We start from the raw sequence: 13,461 nt of genomic DNA on the forward strand, positions 1-13,461 counted from the left end.
ATTTCCTCTGGAGGTAGGGTGTGGGTTCCCTGGGAGGGAGACTCCAAATCCATTTCCCAGGCTTGCTCAGAGGAAAGCCATGACTGAGCCCTATGAATTTAAGAGATGACGGCTGTACTCAGAATGTATTGATGTGTAATTAAGCTGATCTACACTTTAGATTTTTAGCATCTTGAAAGGCTAAACCAGTTACAGGATTTAACTCCATGTCTAAAGATATATGTGAATATGAAATGAGTGATGTCTAATTTGAAATGAGGACATTTTAACCAGGTAACGTCATGAAAAGTGAAACCAGTGGATTACCTGTGTTTACAAGCCATCTTCAATCAGCCTGTTTCCAGCATTACAAAATGTCTCATGGGTCACAGACATTGCAATGTAAGGGATTTCAAATATACTAACCACAGAATCAAACAGGCCTTAACATTTGACCTCACGGGGCAAAACAAACCTGTTATTACCAAAGACAACTAAGCATGCCTAGCTCATTGACTGATCTCAAGACAGGCTTTTCTTTCCATGGCTGAACTTTAGGAATGCAATGCCTTGTCATCTTTCAATTAGCAGGGTTTTCTTAGACTTCATAGGCAACATTTATATCTTAGTATCTTATTTATATCTTAGTATATCTTAGTCAAAATATTGTTGTGATTCTAGGGGGGGAAAGGCAGTGTCCAATATTTTTTCTTTTAAATATGGGAAGTGTGTTTATTAAACGCTTTAGGATCATTATTTTTTGGAACACACAATTATATGCTTCTTACTTCTCCTTATGCCCTCCCAGGTTACTAGATAATCTGGTAATGGAATGTATTTTAATGGGGGTGGGGGGGGGGCAGCGAGAGAAAAGACTTAGTTTGCTTCTATCCTAAATCAACCAATAATCCACAACCTACGCATGTGACAATTATACATATAAATGTCAATGCCTTTATACAATAGTGTCATCCTTAGGGATATAATCCATCAATGATTTTTATATGTTTTTAAAGTCGTCCCCTGTCTTCAGTCTCCTATAGATTACATCATATTGTCATGTAAAATAGGCTTCTGTAGATACCCATCCCCATTTTTGTCAATAAGGGAGAAATATCGTTCCAGTGTTTTAAGATGATCCTCGAAAATATGCTTCAAATCATCCATAATTTAAAGTGCACATGAATAGACTGCTCACAAACTTCCATTTAAGACTGATGACAGTCCTTCACCAATACTATAAACCACAATAATCCTAAAGCAGGGGGTGAGATTTCCTTCTTCATTCTGCCATCTCACTGGCCCCAGAGGAGCTTGTCAAAGGCAACAGGCTTAAAGACCTTCCTTTCACATGGCAAGCAGCAGGTAGGAGCTTGTAGGCGATGGTCTATGGAAACTCTCAAACTGGGATGTTTTTACAACACCTGGAACAGCAAGTCTCATGTAAATAGTTGGAGTCTCTGGGTTTTGTTCACTTGTGAATCAGTTATAGTGTCTCCATGTTTTATCCAATTTTAGGAAACTCTATCCATAGTAAAAAGAAAAGGAGGACTTGTGGCACCTTAGAGACTAACAAATTATTTGAGCATAAGCTTTCGTGAGCTACAGCTCACTTCATCAGATGCTGTAGCTCACGAAAGCTTATGCTCAAATAAATTTGTTAGTCTGTATCCGCAAAAAGAAAAGGATTACTTGTTGCACCTTAGAGACTAACATGGCTGCTACTTTGAAATCTATCCATAGTGTACCATGCTGATTTAAGTACTATCAGACTGTGAAAAGGAACTCTGCAGACACACTCAGGTGTATTTATGAACATTTACTTGGCATCACCTTGTGAAAATTCAGACTTCTGGGATAAGCAATATGGTGACAGATTCCTTTTTTCTTTTTGGACACCACCTGTGAATAAACTCAAGAGAGATTAAACTGTTTATCCAAAATCTATTCCAGGATGCCATGGTACACGTTTGCTCTTTGGGGGTAACACCCCCTATTCGACCTAACTAGAATGATATCAATAAAAAATAAGTCCATGGCAGGACTTTGACTTCACTGGAACACAGAATTCTAGTGTTCCTATGGTTTTGTTATACAACCTAACGTCTTGGAGTTAGACAGCTAGTTAGTTGACATGGGCCAGCTGTGAGTTTGGCTAGTCTTGCAGAATAAATTAACGCATCCGTAAAGCAGGGCAAAATATCAAAAACATGACATGACATTTTCCCTTGGAAAAGGGTTTAAAGAAAACCTCAGCTTGGGGACAACGGAATCTGATTTTTCCAGCTTCCAGAGGCAAAGAGCCAGGCCACTCTGCCTACCTGAGCTCTGGGGGATAGAGACAGCTCCTGGGGTCTTTGCATCTCCATCCCTGGAGGTGGGGTGGGGGGATGCAGTGCACCCGCCAAAAGTGAAATTGAGCAGCTTTCCAGGCATGCAGCCTTTTGATTTTTCCCCAACAGAAAATCAAGTTTTTGGTGAAACTGAAATCTTCTCGTGGAAAACTGGTTTTGCAAAAAGGACGGTTTTCATCAGAAAGCCGTTCGAATGAAAACTTTTCAACCAGCTGTACTGCCAGCAGACCCAATAGCACAAATAGCAACAAGAGTCAGTAGAGGAGAGGGAAGCCGTGGACACAACGCCTTTACTTCGGTCATGGACCTGATCTGGCAGTGAAGGTAGGGACAGATGAGCTACTGTGCTCACTCTACAAAATGGGAGAATCTGGGGCTGGTTATGACAAAAATGGCTGCACGACACTCTGGGATCTTGCCCAAAGAGTAAATCCTTTTAAAGCTCTAAGAGGGATTAGGACAGAAATCGCTTCATAGATTACACAGTGAGAACCTACATTCCAAAAACAATATTGCTACCAAAAAAGCAGTTATACAGGACGGACTACTGGAAATCCATGGTGAAAATATTACCTACATTCCAGATCTTCAAGGTGATTACCAAAGTGGTAAGCTAGAGCTACGCATTATTGATAAACACTGTGCATCACCACCATTACGCAAGACACCAGTGAAAATAGGGAGGTCACATGCTACTTACCTATTCTTCCTGTAATTAGGGTTTTCAAGATCTCTTTGACAGATGTTAGTATGTGCTTAAGTCCTACTGAAGTTAATGGGACTTAAGTGCATACTTAAAATTAAGCATGCGTGTATATGCTGTCCTTAATCAGGGTTTTAGGCATGGATCCTCAGCTGGTATAAACTGTCATAGGTGCATGGAATTCAATGGAACTGTGATAGCTGAGGAACGGCCCCTTCCTTTCTAATCCTGCATGGTCAGTGTCAATGAAAGTTTTGCTACTGATTTCAGTGACAGCAGGAGTAGGCCCTTAGAGGCAAGGAAAGGATGAATCACCTCATCAGGAACGGTGCCAAAGCAAATATGGGAGGGCACAAGTATAGACAACTTTTTTTTTTTAAAAAAAGGAAAGCCAGGATTGCTCTGCATGTAGTCACATGCTTATATCAATGGTAAAATAACCATGTGTGACAGAGAAGTTCTGTAACTTGAAAAAAAGTGCACTATGTGAATGTTATATGCCTTTTATGTTCTTGACAACCAATTTTCAGTGCATAAAACTGAAATAAAAAATGTTCTCCTAAATAACTAAAAGCTTCTGTTGGCAAGGTGTGTTAATTAAAGCCAAGTTGACAGACACGGAAGAGGAGTAGGCAAGAATCCCATGCATCTGTAAGCTGTGGCCACATTTCTGATACTAGCCACAAAGAGTCAGGTGCTGTATAAACACACAATAAGGCCTGGACCTTACCATGTAATACACAGGAAGGCAAAAGGGTGACAATTATCCACATCTATTTCCTTCCACTTCCCCTTCTAAAAATACTATCTATATGGCTTATCTGCAATTACCCCTTAGCCTGGTCATTAGTGGAAATCCTACTTCAAACATCAGCTCAGCTGTTTGTGTGGGGTAAGTGATGCCAGCAGTTCCTAGCAGTAGTACTGGTGTCACTAACGCTCCACCTGACAGCCTATGGGTCCTTCCCCTGCTCCTTATTGCTGCCATTGACTTACCAAGTGAGACACTTGTCTTGTCACTGCACTCTTCTTCTCTTGCATCACGCTTCTTGGTGTTGTTATGAAACCTAGAATAGAACAGAGCTGCATATAGACGGTCTGAGTCACGGGGTTTCATTTATAGTGAATCAATCACTTCTCTTCCACTTTGCTAGTATAATGCTTCTCAGAGAGAGTTAACCCTAAGAATGCTGGCACATGCAGTGCCAGCCAAGGGAATACTTAGATGGAACTATATACAGCAACATAAATCTCTGCCAACTCCCACACGATTATGGTGTAAGTGTGATGAAATAAGCAAAAAATTGCTATCTCCTTATGTAAAAATCATATGTGCACAGTGATGTTATTCCACTCAAATTATATCCTTCGAACACTTTTTAGAGACTGTTTTTCTTTTGCTTAACATTGTCTCATCCATTTAATCTCTTTTCCAACCTGATACGTGCAAATGATCCTCAAATTAATCAGTAGTGTAACTCACATTTGTTTATATCCACATGTGTGCACTTTATGGAAGAGAGCTAAAATTAATACAAAGCTTCTTAGAAAAGTCATATGAAAATTATTTGCACTTTTCAAAAAGCTCTAAGCAAGAACTCTTTCAATAACTATAGCTAGATAAAACATTTAAAATATCAGAGGCATACTTAGGGCCTGATTTTGTACTTATTAAAATCAAGAACTCCCATTGGAGCAGGATCAGTCCATTAAAGAACATATAATGAAGCAATGCTTACACCCCTTTAGTAGTAAAGATGACTTCATATAAATCCAGACATGTCCAATATAATGAAAACGTAGTAAAAGATGTCCACCTTTACATTAGAACAGTTATAAAATGAACATACCAATACACAGCAGCTAAATGCAAGGCACGCATTTGAGGCCCAATTTCGAGAAGTGTTGACCACTCTTAACTCCCAGTAACTTTGGGGGGAGTTGAGGATGCTCATGGTTTCAGGTGATCAGACCCCTAACAAAACTCTATGAAAGGATAACATGACAATTCATTTCGAACTGAGTGTGATTTTTCTCTGCCAGTACATTTGGTTCTAACTGCTGTGCATTATTGCAATTAGTTGACAATCCCATTGATATGTTGTTATACTGTAAATGTTATTTCTTAAAGTCAAAGGTCAACATTGTATTCATTGGATTATTTCATTACTGTGTGCTGTAATACTGTAGACAACATGAGTAAAGTACAAAAACAGATAAACAGCTTAGGGATATAATATTGCACTTGAACTAGAGCAATGCGAGATAAGAGTAGTTGTAATTTACAGGAATAAATCTGTGAGCAATGCAACACTCAGCTAACATTCAGTTTCAACTGTGATTTTCAAGTTTTTCAATCATCATTACCTATGCACACATCATCTTTACTTTCACCAGAAAGGTTGCTTATCAGTTTTATTACTTTGTTCTACTGAATTTTGAATACAATTTTTAAAATGGCTTTATAAATCTGTTTTCTAAAATGCTCTTTTTAACCCACTTCCATACACTTATTAAAAGGAAAAAATGAAGCACTTTGTGGTTGAGAAAGTTTTTTTTTTTTTAATCTCATCAATTTCAGGATAATTCCAAATTTAGGACAGCTTAGACTTGTATATTGTCTCTTGAACACTTCAAGGCCTCTTGGTAATTTTAAATTGCTTGCACTGTACATGCACAGAATCTCATTCACTTCCAATATTTTGGAATTGTTCCATATCTTGTATGCTTACAATGAGATTGTTACTTCTAGCAGTAAGTGGCTAATTTTGCCTTAAATACAGTTTCATCTTATTCATTCAGGAAAAAGAAAATAGTTTGATGCATACCATTAACTTGCCCCAATTCCAACAATGTCCTGAAATGAAATACTTATGAGAAGCTAAGGAAGTATCCTGACAACTAGTACTGCAAAACCCTCACTGCTGCAGCATCATTCTTTTGCCACTTGCACTAGTGATACTACAAGCAAGAAGACACAAACTACTCCTTTGTTGCTCAGCTATCTTTTAGTTTCATTAAAATGTGGCTTTATCGTTCACAGTTACAAAAGACAAGATTATCCTCAAACCTTGTCATTTTTGGTCAGTAAAAAAGGCTTATTTTGACATTCAGGCTTTGATAATAAATATGAAAAATTTAGAAGCAAATACGCTCCCTACAGGAATTTTAAAAAGGAAGCCTTTGCTTCCTGAGAGCATGAAACACCTGCTAATTCACTCTTTATGGGTGAAACCATGGTTGCAGGCAGTTGATCAGCAGTTTCAAAATAGAAAGCAAATTATGGGGGCTGTATTAAAATAAATGATCTAGGCAGCTCACCAATCACTAATTAGTATCAAGAAGGCACAACATAAGCAATGGTAAAGTCAGTAAACAAAATTTTACTGTAATATTTCATAACACAGATACTGTATTCTGTTTTAAGTGTAAAGCTACTGTCTTACACAAGAAAGATGGACAGACCCTTGTTCCAAGACTAATATGGATACAATAAATATGGAGTTTTACATACTAGATCTGTACACAGAAACTTTGCCCCACAGCCATAAAAATTTACATTTAACAGTGCAACATATAATTTAATCATTTTAGTTTTTCTGACATAAGATGTTTTTACTTACTAAACACAAGCAACTACCTGGTTTTAATATACATATTTTATATATATATATATATATATATATATTTATATATATTTTCAACAATCTGTACAGGTTTCTAAACATAAAACTCCAAAAAGGCACAATTGTCTATACAACATGTACAAGAATGGCTGGAGCTGACGAGAAACAACAATTATTGGTCAAGAGTTCATGATTGCACAAAGATTAGTAATGAGTTTGTGTCAGAAAAATGTGCTTTAAGGAAAGGAAGGTTTGCAAAGAAACCTGTAAGTGTTATTATAATAATAATAATAATAAAAAAAAATCTAGGTTGCTATTACAAGTCTGTCCTCATCATCACTGCTGCCATCACTAAACTGTACAGTATTCTGCCTTCGTGGCAATCCTGCTGGCCTATGTACCTGTCTCTTTGGAGAGAGAGTTTGATGGACTGGGGACTTGGTTAAAACTTCAGAATTCACCTTCAAGATGGGTTCTGAGGTGGAAGCCCTTTTGACCTGAATGGAAATGACATCACACTTTGGTTTGACATGATTTACTGGGTCAGCCTTTTCAGTATCTGTTTTTCCAGGACCATCGAGTCTTTCATACTCCTTCGAAGGAAAAGGCTCTGCAACTTTTTTTACGTTGTACCACTGGACCGTCGGTGCCGCTTGAGGAGATAAAGCACTAGTGATCGGATTGCTGTCAGCTGCAGGAAAACTCACAGGAGTCCGCTCTTGGTGAATTTCACAGGCTTTGTTACTGGAAGCTGGTGTTTCTGGAACTCCTTGCCCATCTGTAGTTACGGGGCTGACTGAAGGGATCAACGTAGGCAGTGCTATATTCAGTATTTGCAGGCCTGGAATGTGTGTATGAGGGCTGGGGTTGCTCTGAGGAGAAGTGTTTGCAGTCAAAACTTGTAGTCCCACAGCATTTAGCGTGAGTCCTGAAGGATGTATTTGAGGGGCTATATTTGTATTTGTCAGGCCTAATATGTTCACTGTCTCCATGCCCAACGGTGGAAGAGGTTGTAGGCTTGGGGCAGTCAGACTCTGGACGCCTGGCCCATTAATCTGACCTATTGGAATACATGGCACAACACTGTTCACTTCAGCAACTCCGAGTGGATTTGCAGTGGCAGAGACTGCACGTGCCGTGTCGCCAAGCGCACTTGTAGTTCTGTGAATCACGCTAACAGCAGGAATGGTGAGTTGCACTGGCCCAGCTTGAATTGGTACAAATGTGGAGTACGTGGCTAGGCCAGCAGGGACCACATGAATTCCCCCTACTGGGATCATACCATAAGGTGTCTTGGCTTGCTGCTGTGAGTGCAACGGAAGGTGGCTAAATAAATGAGTCAGAGGAGCTGTCAGTTCCGTGGCATGCAGCTTCTCTTCTTGGATGTCAGGATAGGGCGAAGCTGCTGAAGGAACCACCATTGCTGTCTGCGTGCTTTGGTCCACGGGTGGTGAGGGAAGCCGCACAGGCGCTGTGCTCTACGAAAGAGCAGCAAAAACATTTCAATATTAAGAGTGCCAATGCAGCTCAATTAAATCAGAATACCCTCAAGGAGGTAGTTTGAATTACAGCCTACTTTCCCTTTAGGAAGTTGCAGCAAATCAGTTCACAATGCAGCTCATGACTTGAACAATTATTGACTATGTCTCTGCCTCCTCACCCTTTAATAAAACTTTCCTAAGTCTAGTACATCTGCTTTCTCTCTAGTGTTAATACTTAACAAGCATTTTGGCATTTCCCTTACAGTAAATTCATTGTGAAACTCAGCTCTCGACTGGGGATTAACTACTGTGGTATCTTGTAACTGGACATCCAGATCTAGAAGCGTCCTCCTCTCCTCGGGGGTATTTATTTAGCCACACATCAGCAGCATTACAGTCTCTGCACTGAAAGGCTAATGCTAAATGCATTTGTTAATACAGGATTTTAATCTGGAAGATTAGAATGAAAAGAGATGCATGATAAAGTACTGTTACCATAAACTGACATGGTTAAATGGAGAAGGCACTGAACTGGGACTTGGGAGACCTGGGGTCTGTTCGCAGTTCTGCCATTGACCTGCTGCATGGTCGTGGACAACTAACTTTGCCTGTGTGTGCCTGTCTCTTCTCACACTCCTTGTCTGTCTTGTCTATTTAGACTGTAAACAGTTTGATATAGGGATACTCTCGGCCTGTGTGTTTGTACATTGCCTACCACAATGGGGCTCCCATTGCAACTGGGGCTTCTAGGGGCAACTGCAATGCTACTACTAGGGCTTACTATCCCCCGTGACCCTACCTCATACGTCAGGTTACTGCAGAGACTGAGGAGGCAGGTGCCTTATGCCGTCACCATTTGGCTGAGTTATAAGATGCTGAAAATTGCCATTTCCCATCTGTGTTTTCCTCAGTTTGCTAGAGGCTGGTTGGTTCAATCCCTACTCCTACTCTGCACGCGCAGAATTCATATCCCCTGCAGATTCCCCTCCTCCCCCGAAAACAGATTGTCAGAGAGGCGCTGCAATTACACCTTTCTCCCACCAGGGGCTGCAGTTGTGCCAGAAGAGAGGGCAGCCAGCTCAGGGCTGGAAAAGCCAGCTTCGGAGATGAAGGCAGCAGTGGCTGTGTTCTTTAAAGAGCCTTGCCTGCAGGCCCAGGTGAGGAGTCATGGGATATGGGGGGGGGCAGACAGAAAAGAGCACACAGGGCTGCTGTGGTGGGGGTCACAGACTGGGGTTCAGAAGGGCTAGTGGGAGGGACAGAGTGGGGCAGGGCACAGGAGGCTATGGTGTGACAGCATTGAACCAGGGGCTGAATGGGAGTTCAGGTGCAGAGACCCATGGGGGGAATGGAAGAGGGGTGGCTGAAGAGAGGTGCAGGGACACATGAGGATATGGGGGAGTGGTGATGCAGTGACACATTAGGATGGGGCAGAGGTGTCTGAATGAATGGGAGAGGCTAGGGATCAGCCAAGGTCTGCATTGGGGAAGCTTCCCAACTCCCTAACAATCTCACCTCCCTTACCCCTCTACCCCCAAAAAAACCAAAACAAAACTCGTTCCATACTTCACCCACCCACACCCAATAACCCTCCAGATTCACTCCCAGGCTCCTTCCCAGCAATTACTTCCCTCTCCCTCAGCTCCTCCATTACCCTCACTTCTCCAAGCCTTTGTCCTGGTTCTGAGGGGGTGCAGGAAATAAATTTTTGTTTTATAGTTTAAATGAATTATTACTCAAAGTTTGGTATTTAACATGCCAAGTAAGGAATCTATTTGTCAAAAAAACATTTCCTGAATCTTTTTTTTCTGTATTGTTACAGACATACTTGCTGACAGGTATTTTGAAATAAATTACCAAAATAATTGAAACTTGTGTGATTACATTGTGTTCTTTTGACAAAATATGCAGAATTTTAAAATTGTGCACAGAACTTTTAGTTTTTGGTGCAGAATTCCCCAAGGAACATATCCCTCAGGATTCCATCAGCATGGCGCATGCATCACCCGAGCATCTTGCTCAGTATGCCATATGCAGGTGAAGCTCCAGACAGACACAATGGAACTGCCTCCTGTTGATGCTGTCCTGTTCCCAACATCTAATCCTTTTGCCTAGGTGAAGGTGCACTGGGCTGGAAACTTTGAATACAAATCTTAATTTTTTTATAGCTTGAGATTAGTAATTCTGTGCTCTTCCCAGCCCTTGGTATTGAACAAGGGCAACTACTGTGCAGGTTTTTTGGATCCCGGAACATACCATTCTATTCTAGCACTAAGTCTATTTGGTATATACCACTCGTTAGTCTGAACAGTACAGCCAATTAATTCAAAACTTTTGCAAAAATCTGAAGAACCATGTTATAACTAATCCTTTTAGTCCTGGAGATACAATCTAATCTACACACTTTTTTTATTTGGGGGGGGAGGTAAAAACTGTGTTTCTATATTATTACTATGCTCCTGCACTTGGAATTCTTTTTTTTTTTTAAATCTGTATCAGTCTGCAACAATTGTATGAAGAATATAAGGAAGGAAACTAGATGGCTTTTAGAAAAATCACCAAAATAAGGATAGATAATAGGGTTGGCTCCCAATCACAGCTCTTGAGAAGGATTTAAAATACAAGTCTCCCTTCTCCCCCTAAATTGAATACTCTAACCTTTGAAAGAACAGTAGTTGGTGTTGCAGAACTTCCCAAAGCTTCTGCTGTATCTGGATAATCTACAGACATCTGATGACATGGAGATCTAGGAGAAGGGCCAGGGGAGATGGTAGGTTCTATACTTGTTTCCTTGTCTTGTATTTTCTCTTCTTTTGCTTCTTGATGTGTGATTGCTATTGGTGACCTGGAATTCCTGCAGTCTGATTGTACTGTACTGAGTACAGTCATCTTTGTAAGTAGTGCTTTAGGTAGACCATCCATAGAGTCTGTGTGGACCCCAGCAAAGCAGTCTGTAATTCTGATGTCTTCATCAGCACTTGTGGTCTCCTGTAGGATGTTTCTAGATGGATGATGCTGAGGGCTGGCGGTAACTGAGGGGGTTGTAGATAAGACTGATTCAGCTTGGCTGTCTTCATCATCATCTTCATTGTCATTATCATCATCCTCCGGGCCGTCAGAATCCTCCACATCAAATCCTGATCTATCACAGCCAAACCTTTGCTTCTCACCTGTAAAATAGACCCAATACAAAAATTAGAAAAATAGTTATTCCACTGAAGGCCTAGCAAAGTTTTTCTAACAGAGTTATCAGCTATGGGGGAATAGGACAAGACAACTTGACATCATCTGAATTGTAATGCTGATACAAAACAGAATCACAAATGTCTATCACCCAACACTCAAAGTACAACACAAGTGCATCAGCTACTTTCCACTACTAAGTCACAAACAACCAAGGGCTCTAAGCTTCCATTTTCCGAAGTATATCATTAGGCACACTTATGCCAATCCTGTATCTTTTACTTATGCATTGTTCTCATGCCTTTCAGACTGTGATTTTCCCCCTTAAATCTTCTCTATATAAAGTGTTTCTTTTAATAAATAGTTATTTTGCAGGGGGTAGAGGGAATTGGTTTCCTGGTTCATTAAGTTTCCAGTGATGGCAGATTTGTTTGCCAAGCTTACCAGTGGGATATTCCCAAGTTTGTTACTGACTCATAGGTGGACATCCTTGCATTTAGTATGAATCACTACTACACAATCTTTTTAAAGAGACAAACAAAAAGAATGGAAAGTGCTAGTCAGAAATGTGTCGAGTTAAGAGGCAGAAGAGACTAAAATTAGATTTTACCAGAATTCTTCACTTATATCAACCAAATGTACTAGGAGTTAACTGACAACTAGTGCACAAAACAGCCCTGATTCTGCAAACACTTAAGCAGGCGGGTAACTCTATTCACATGAGAAGTCCCATTGACTTTAAGTCTAAAAGCTGAACTGACACTACTGTCTTTGCCCATCATTCAGAAATCAAACTCTTGATCAGTTTTAGTTGGTAAGCTAAACTACAGATATTCTTTCTTTCTTTTCTTTTTTTGTACCACACCTTGGGAAGAGAGAAGAATTTTCTTCAGCAAAGAGAGAAACCCCAACTGTTGTATCCGATTCCAAGCCAAACTGGCTGGATCATATTTGACAAAAGATGAACTGCTTGGATGCACTAATATTTTATTTTATATTGGATTAAATGTCAGTCTGCTGAGCTCTCCAAAGAAAATATCAGCACAAAACAGCATTTGGCTCAGAAAAAAACCCTAATATTCAAGGATGTCTGGTTTTAGTGTTAAAATTTCAAAAAGAGCCTCTGTTTACGGGAATTTACACAGACAACTTACTGTCAAGATGAATGACTTACGAAAAAAAATCAGATCTTAATAAGAATTAAGACCTACTACCATTACTCTATTCAGCTGTGAAACCACAATCAAAACATGCATCACACAGAAAAACATACGCACTGAGCTTTAGGTTAAAAAAATTGTATCATTAGAACTACCTCGCAACATTTCAAGCCTTTATGCTTTTAAATTAGTAGTAGGATTAGGATATGGAAGAGCTCTGAGTCTTTAAATAATTCTTTGCGTAATGATTCAGACCTTGCATCCTAGATAGTAATCTGTGCATTAACCAAGAAGGGATACTATATATTTTCTTTCTGTGCTCATAGCAACCGTTAACAGAAATATAATCTAATAACAGGTTCAGAGTAGCAGCCGTGTTAGTCTGTATCTGCAAAAAGGAGGACTTATGGCACCTTAGAGACTAACAAATTTATTTGAGCATAAGATTTCGTGAGCTGCAGCTCACTTCATTGGATGCACGCAGTGGAAAATATAGTGGGGAAATTTTATATACACAGAGAACATGAAACAATGAGTGTTACCATACACACTGTGACAAGAGTGATCAGGTAAGGTGAGCTATTACCAGCAGGAGAGAAAAAAACCTTTTGTAGTGATAATCAAGGTGGGCCATTTCCAGCAGTTGACAAGAACGTGTGAAAAACAGGAGGGGGGGCGGGAAATAAACATGGGGAAATAGTTTTACTTTGTGTAATGACACATCCGCTCCCAGTCTTTATTCAAGCCTAAATTAATGGTGTCCAGTTTGCAAATTAATTCCAATTCAGCAGTCTCTCGTTGGAGTCTGTTTTTGAAGTTTTGTTGTTGAAGAATTGCTACTTTTAGGTCTGTAATCGAGTGACCAGAGAGAGACATTGGCCAAACTGGACAGTCTCTACGTAAAAGAATAAATGGACACAAATCAGACGTCAAGAATTATAACATTCAAAAACCAGTCGGAGAATACTTCAATCT

The 13,461-nt window shown here is 40.1% G+C and overlaps 1 protein-coding gene across 15 annotated transcripts in view; it reads right to left on the reverse strand.

The window, feature by feature from the left end:
- Positions 1-6,399: 6,399 nt before the first annotated feature.
- HIVEP1 (HIVEP zinc finger 1) overlaps positions 6,400-13,461 on the reverse strand; it is a 184,149-nt gene continuing 177,087 nt past the window's right edge. For all 15 annotated transcript variants that reach the window (XM_048839838.2, XM_048839839.2, XM_048839842.2 and 12 more), the window contains 2 exons: positions 10,802-11,313; positions 6,400-8,140 (listed from right to left, as the gene is read on the reverse strand). In XM_048839838.2, the coding sequence (XP_048695795.2) occupies positions 6,968-8,140; positions 10,802-11,313 (1,685 nt within the window). In that variant the 3' untranslated portion in view covers positions 6,400-6,967. The remainder of the gene's footprint in view (positions 8,141-10,801; positions 11,314-13,461) is intronic.

This window comes from Caretta caretta, chromosome 2 (assembly GCF_965140235.1).
Source record: "Caretta caretta isolate rCarCar2 chromosome 2, rCarCar1.hap1, whole genome shotgun sequence".
Classification (NCBI taxonomy): Eukaryota; Metazoa; Chordata; order Testudines; family Cheloniidae; genus Caretta; species Caretta caretta.